The 7679-nt window shown below is 46.3% G+C and overlaps 1 protein-coding gene across 1 annotated transcript; it reads left to right on the forward strand.

The window, feature by feature from the left end:
- Positions 1-4729: 4729 nt before the first annotated feature.
- On the forward strand, positions 4730-6648 carry JR316_0012025 (uncharacterized protein; the record flags this gene model as incomplete). Its single annotated transcript, XM_047897666.1, has 8 exons — positions 4730-4811; positions 4873-5040; positions 5095-5286; positions 5357-5612; positions 5665-6072; positions 6134-6172; positions 6239-6301; positions 6375-6648. 8 exons carry the CDS (start codon positions 4730-4732, stop codon positions 6646-6648), a joined length of 1482 nt encoding a protein of 493 aa, XP_047742555.1.
- Between the last annotated feature and the right edge of the window lie 1031 nt (positions 6649-7679).

Below are 7679 nucleotides of genomic sequence, written 5' to 3' on the forward strand. Positions count from 1 at the left end.
TGCTGAGTGCTTGAAAGTGAAAGGACGAAGTGTAAGAAAGAGGTAAGATTATGGGTGTTTGGGAATCAGATACGATTGCTCATTCCGTATTATAGGTATAGAAGCTACTTCTCAGCACGTTCCTTCCATGAAGGGGAAGTGGCGGGTGTGAATTGTAACCTGCCTGAGGTCGCATGTCTAAAACTAACCTCAAGGCGCGGAATTCCAGTTCCGTGGAAAAAAATATACATTGTTTTAGTCGCCGCATGTTATCCGGTCATCAGTTACCATCCTAATCCTTCCGATTGGATGCTGCGCTCGACGGAGGAGTGACTGAGCATGTTCAAGCCACGATGTGTAGAGTTAAATGAAAGGTATGAGGTTCACGTCACCTCGCAAGCGATCCGCAGTACAAACTCACTGCTCATATGTGTATTTGAGGTGTGAACAAGGCATACAGGGACCGGATGGATGATATGCTTGGTGCAATGTGTCTCGAATGATTGGAATATTTTGTACCTTGAAACCAAACAAGTGAGAGCGTCTAAAGCGTTACAACACGTTTTCCCACTTACGCTCAGATCTACTTGCATGCTAAAAACCCCACATTAACGTTAAAGCTCAAGATAGCAGGCTTAAAACTTGACTTGACCCATTGGTGGGTCCGTGTGCACCTTTACATCGATGCAAAAGCGTCACAGCTAACACGGGAAACGTGTCAAGAAGTGAGTAACGAATAAATATCTTCAACAATGAGTATTAGAGATGTACAGAAGATACGCTAGATTAAATGATACTGCCGTTTGCATGACATATAGAAGGTAGGGCGGCCCGCTACGAAGGATGCCAGCTTGGTCTAAGCCTGCGTATGTATCGCATCGACTGCACCCAAATCAGTTGCCGGGGTTGAACCCATTTTCCAACTTTCAGTTTAGACACTGTTCCATCCTTCAGAGTAAGCATTAGGGAGGGGAACCACCATAGGGAAATGAATTGCATGTGACATTAAACGACAAGGAGAGATAATTTACCTTGAAAAGACACACAGCATCCCTTGCTCATCAATAAAAACCCAGAGTGTAGTCAATCCAGGTGTCTATATGCATTATACTAACGCTACTCGCGTACGATATTCACCTCAAAGTTATTGAACCAAGGAAGGATTAATCCGACCATCGTCAATCTCTGCCGCCATGCAACTCCCAGCCTGACAACCACGTTGAGAAGAGGCAAAAATAATTAAGCGTCTCTGAGAAGCGCTTACCCCTGCTCGATAGAGCCCACATTCAAGCGCGCATCATCTCCACGGCGTACATGATCCGTCCTAAGATGAATTAAGATACCAATCATGATACACATGGTTCATTCACCTATTGTGTTTATATTTTTTGAGACCAAGTTACGATACGGTGGCGTCAACGTACATTTCCCTGCCATTCCTGAGCTACTCTGAGGTCCATGGAATGGTACAAAAACGGCTAGGCCTCAGAATGATGTGAATGAATGAGAAACAATGGGCGCTTATATGCGGGTGTGAACACACTTCTGGGGCGATAATGATGGGATAATAGAGCGTCTCGATGCCAGGAAACAAATTTCATTGCTAAATTGTGAGCTTGTGCAATAGAAAACGGGTGGAAGTGATATCGAGGAAAGGTTCCTGAGAAACCATTTCATTTACAGAGAATATAATACGTACTGAGAGGTTATTATCTCGTTCCGCTTTTTGATCAAACGCCTTACACCCGTTGCCTGCTGCCTTTCGGACGGTGGAACATTATTGATTTGTTCTCAGCTTCCATTATCTTTGTGTTGACGTGGGTTGAGCAGACAGAAGGGTGGATGATATTGGATTTCGATGGGGACTGAACGGGGAAATTGGTGACAGAATCCGAATCATTATGAGTCCGAGGTCCAAACAGAGTAGCATTTACGTGCCTATAACTATTCCGTCATGCAACACCAGCTTTTTGTCTGTTTTCGTCACGTTCTATACGTTGAGTGTGTGAGTTTAAGATACATTGTCTAGGCGCAAGCGTGCATGAACGTAGGAGAATGGTTGATATTGTAAGCAAGGATTCAAACGAGAGGAAAAGCAAAAAGAATCAGATTTTTGTGAGAGACTTACTACAACCTCCAAATGCCCGTGTGTTCCATCCTTCGCTCGACCTATATCCAAAGCAGGAGCATACATTCAATGTTGTTTGAGAACGTGGTCATGTCCTATAGCCCCTGCGGAGTCTTCTCCAATTCTCAGAGTCAACGGTAACAGTGCCGTAGATTCGACCTCGTGCGCCCAGGATTTCGAATAGTAAGGCTGTTTCCAGGATGATGCGAAGGTAATCAAAAGGTCTGGAGCCTTGGAGGCGGAGGTTGATATATTGGTGTGAAGGCGGCATTGATGACGGGATGTTGAGATAGAAGAGAACGGATCAATGAGAAGTGTGGTCAGTGACAACGAGGGTAACGCGGTGTGAAGGGACATACCGTTGCTGTGTATGAGCTACCTCGGATGTTAACAGTACGGGGGAACGGATAGTAAACCACTTACCAGTAAACCACTTACCAAGGGCGTGTTCCCCTGGTCCCATCTAACTCCTGACCGTGTTTCGCTGCCCGCGTCGAGATGAGTAAAGGCCCGTCAGCTATTTGTAAGCGCCAATACGTTTGAGTTGTTGTCCGACGAACACGATCGATGAATTTTCAGGCGCTTTGATCTTTATATTGACTTAGGTTGAGCAGAAAGAGGGGTGGATGACGGTGGATGTCAATCAGGAATGAGAGGCGAAATTGGCGACAAAATTTGAATCGTTAGGAGTCAGACATACACATAGAGTATCAATTACGCACATATAACCATTCTGCAATGCACCACCGGTTTATTGTCTGTTTTCGTCATGCTCGTTACGTTGAGAGTGTGAGTTTGAGGTACGTCGGCCAGACACTAGCGTGCATGAACGTCAAGGAAGGGTTGAGGGCGTATGAAAGGATTCGAACATAAGTAGAGGCTTACCATCACCTTTAACAGCCCATATCCCATCCTTCGTTGAACTGGGATGCAATCCCAAGACACATTACTTCACGTGCGGCATACCTTCGATGTCGGTTGAAATGTCGACGCGTCCAGTAACTTTTGCAGGGTTTCTAAGGCTTTCAGAGCTAACAAAAAGGGTGTCATAGAGCCAAACTCATTCCCGGAACCTTGAATACGGAGGCTGGTTCCAGGGCAATATGAAGGTACCCGAATGTTTGGAGGTGGGGGTTGGTATAGTGGAGTGAAGGCATCATTGACAATGCGATGACTAAAAGGTGGAGAAGCGATGTGGGTCTTCATGACGAGGGAAAGGGGATGTAAAGGAGGACTCCATCTCTGTGCGCGCATGTTAATAGCACGGAGGGACTGAAAGCAAACCACTGACGAGGAGTGTGTTCCCGGGCCCTCTCTAACTTCCGACAATTTTCAGCTTCCTGTGTCGAGATGGGGGAAGACGTGTCAGCTATTTGTAAGCGCCAACGCGTTTGGGTTGTTGTCCATCGATCAGCAAGAGTAATCGATGACGGTCAAAGGGGACCAAGGGGCAGAAAGCAAACTCGAATCATTGGGTGGGGACGAAACTGAGATGTTGATGCACGTACCCGTAACTATGCCATGAGGTGTCACCATATTCCCTTTCTACTTCTGCAAAGATGTTCCTCTAGCGAATGCGAGTCTCAGATAAAGTAACCAATCGAGAATGCCCATGGAATTTGGAGAACACGAAGGGACGAGAGCGTGAGAAAAGGAAGAACTAGCCATCAGCCGAAGACACGAAATACAGACTGAAAAAATCAAGCGTCCGCGGAACGACTCTAGGTATTGCCAAAGGATTGAACTGGAGTTGTAAAATGGTGATTGGGGCATGTGCGTATGTGCACGGGACCCTGTGGGCTACAGGAAAGGGTGCAAAAGTAAGTTTTCTACAGTTTTGTCAAACTTTTTGTCAGTGTCGTTCGAGTCATTTACCACCCCTTCCGCTCACAGATTTATTCTGATTGGCTAACAACCCTCCCTGCTTCTTTGCTATATGTGCGCAAAATTTGTCATGCATGTTGACAGTCCTGACACTGATGCAGGACGACCCATATTCATCTGCGGTCGTGTTCCTCACCTGATGCCATTCATGTAAAAAGGGAGGGGTTGTTTGGGTATGTAAACTACTGAGTAGCGCCGTGGATTCAGAAAGCGAGTACCCATGAGAGTGCGCGCAAAGACTGTACACCAGCTCTATACCGGATTGGTTGTTTGATTCACATATATTGTGGTGGAATGCGCACGGATGGTATCCCCTATCACTTCTCTTTCGGGTGAATGGTTTAAGGTCCGACTAATTGGTTAAACGCGAGGTAGGAACATCAACCTCGATGTAACCAGTGACTATGTATTATAAATAGATCTATTAGTATGAGAAGTAACATATCAACCAATGACATCTTGTGTGGTGGAAATAGGTGGATGACAGGTCATTTCTCTGGGCACGTCAGGGAAATGATGCGGCTATAAGATTAGAACCGCGTCGATTGTGTGTGTTCATGGGGAAACAGTTATTTTATTGCCTAAAAGGTTTGCAACATCATTTTATACACGAGGAATCGAGGAGTCATCCTGCACTAGCCCTGCAAGAGCCGGAAACATGAGAAATACTTCATTGACCCGTACCATACCATTCTTCCCCCCCTCCTACTTTGGTACCCCTAGCCAGTATACTCAAACATGGATTCCAGCAATGTGTTTGACTACTCTTTCGTCGATTATTCTTTGGACTACAATCTTTCGTTCTCTGAGATGTTGGCTGGTGGGTAATCTCCCTATCATATTTGACTTGGATTTCTAATCAATATGTGATCTGCGCTCAGAAGATCCACAAGTGATACTTGAAGACCATCCCTCAACAGATGCTATTACCGACAGCATTACGGGCCCTCCAAGCGCCATGCCCTCATTGTCAATACACTTGGAAATTCCCATAGAACATGGCATCGAACCGTATTTATCTCCTGATTCAACTTCAGCAGACATGAGCAGTAAGAAATGGGAACATTTGTTTTCACAACAAAGTACTGACCATAATCTTTAAGAAGCAATGTTGAAATCGATACCAGATATGCGTACCACAACAAACGCAGCGTTAGCGTCAACTCAGGCTCCCAAATTACACACTCCATTCAACACCTCTCCAAAATCATCTTCGTTATGCCATCAAATTAACGAGGAGCCTGCCATGGCATCATCATCAATGTATCAATCTCAAGCCTTGGATGACCCGAGCTGTAAGAACCGAGATGCCCCATATTTGAGACTTCAGGCTAACAACGGCTTCCGTGTTGTTTTCATCAATAGATCTAGGCTTTTCGTCTGCTCCGGAGGGTTTCAACTTTGTCGATCCCGCTAACCAGCTTTCTATGTCAGGTGCAGGCATCATTCCGACTAGACCGCTTGTCTCAAGGAACTCCTCACTGAATAAAATTATACCTCGTTCTGAGGGCATATTCCCTACGTCAACGCGCATCAATACCCCTCCTCAGGCATCGAGCAGTAATCAAGCTCCGTCTTTCAGAAATCCTGAGGCATGTCAATTTGTTGATCAGAATGAAAGGTATGTCTTGCATTGCAGGGCTCAGATTGGCCTCAGAACTCATTGTCCTCAGGTACTTGAGTGAGCCCTCCACCACCTCCACGAGTGCTGCGTCCAAACCTGGGAAGCAAAACCGCTATATTGACATCATTCATGGCGGAATCTGGTTCATTAATCCAGAACTACCAGCACAGGCGACACACGCCCTCACTAGGGTGCACACCGAAGATGACAAACGAAGACAGCAGTTTCTTCCAACCCTTGAAAATGTTGACCAACTGGTTTCCTATTATCAGCATGGAAGCCATGCCAACATCCCAAGGAGCGCTACCGACAGTTTCCACTCCAATATCGGAGAAACGGAAACAAATCATCAATCAAGATCCATCAAGATGACATTGAACCGTGAAGAGGGCTCCGGGGGTAACCCCGTCGAGTCTCTTGCAAAGCTCAGACACGGCAATGGAGGGTATGATATATTGTTTCCTTTTCTCATTGTCGGAGTGTGAAACCGTATCTGACACTTCTTTTCGATTATGTAGGATGACCAATCATTGCACAGAAACACAGAATGGTGACAGGTACGAGTCAACCCATTGTCTAGTCAACGAACACAACAAAAAACTGACCGTACCTTTTGAAATTAGTCAAGTCGCCACCGCTTCCAGATATACACGGAAGCGAAGACTGTCGACGGCAAACGGAGATAGGTATGTACAACACACCTTTTATTGATTTTCTCAGTATTTAATATTTCATCTCCTTGCTTCTTCTTTTACCCAGGGGCGAATCCGCCTCTGCCCTCAAACGTCCACGAGCAGGCTCACCACTGGTACGTGGGAGTGGAGCGAGCAGCTCGGCGCAGACCGAGGGGAGTGTGAGCAGGGTCGCAGCGACCCTGACGGCCGCACCGAGACCCCAGTTGCAGCCAGCACAACCGCGGTGTCTCGCTGAAGGGTTCTCGCAAGGGCGCTTGGTGATTGAGAAGCGTGAGCGCCACAGAAAAAAGGATGGAGGACTCACTTTCCAGGTGATGAGGCCCACACATGAACCATAGGAGGTATCCGGGCAGTAATTTAGTTTGATGCTAGCCAAAATGCAGTTAGTATCTAATGAGAATAAAAAGAATTCAAATACCTTGGGAGCCACTGAATATCCTCATAAGTTTGAGTACTTCTTAACACTGTCATGAAGGTGGGATAATTTAAACATTGTACATCAAAGGCGACGTCGCCCAGAGTGAGATAAGAAATCAGATAACACTGTTTTCCTTGAGCTAATATCTCCGAGATAATCATGACGCACAGTGACCGTGGGACATATTGCTGCGCACAACGTTTCGGCATTCGGCACTTCGTGTTCATGGCTTTTTCATCGACGGTTGGACGGCAACAAGAGGGAGCAATGTGTTAGATATACATATTGCCGAGAACTTCAACTATTTCAATTGGAAACCATAGTATGGGGCTGGGAGAGTGAATGGTCACGGTGGACTTGAGCACCACCCTGACTCTACTCTCGCAAACGCAAACGCACCACCCCTTCACACCCCTTCAATCTGATTCGTGTCTTAATCGACGTCAAAAATGGAGTGTACATTTTTGATGATGAGCGGGGATTGACATTGTCCTTGTATGAGCGACATGGATTTGCTTAATCTGGGAAGATAGTAAAGAAAACCACTCAGGTGGCAGTGGGCATGCCGTGTGGTGTGAAGGTCCAAGGCTTTGTCGCTGTATTCAAACATATGGCGTCAGGGATATTTGGATAGTGAAGACGCTGTGGGTATAGTGACTGGGTCTTGAAAGTGGTAAGACACTGGCAGCTGTGTGATGCATATATTCATGGTGTTGGCACGTAATTTCCCCGCCACGAAACAGCAAAGGAGAGTGTTGGGGAGAACAAGGGTCTATACGCACCCTGGAGCTAATTGGAGACGAACTACTGGCTATTGGTAGGCGATACACGGCAGCGGAGCATATGTGGACGATGTGGGGCCGCGGATATTTGATACGTAGCGAAATTGCTGGGTACGACATGAATAACGAAGAGGTTTTGTGGGACAGGGTGTTGGCCGACGGAAGCCCA

Source organism: Psilocybe cubensis, chromosome 12, assembly GCF_017499595.1.
Source record: "Psilocybe cubensis strain MGC-MH-2018 chromosome 12, whole genome shotgun sequence".
Lineage (NCBI taxonomy): Eukaryota > Fungi > Basidiomycota > Agaricomycetes > Agaricales > Agrocybaceae > Psilocybe > Psilocybe cubensis.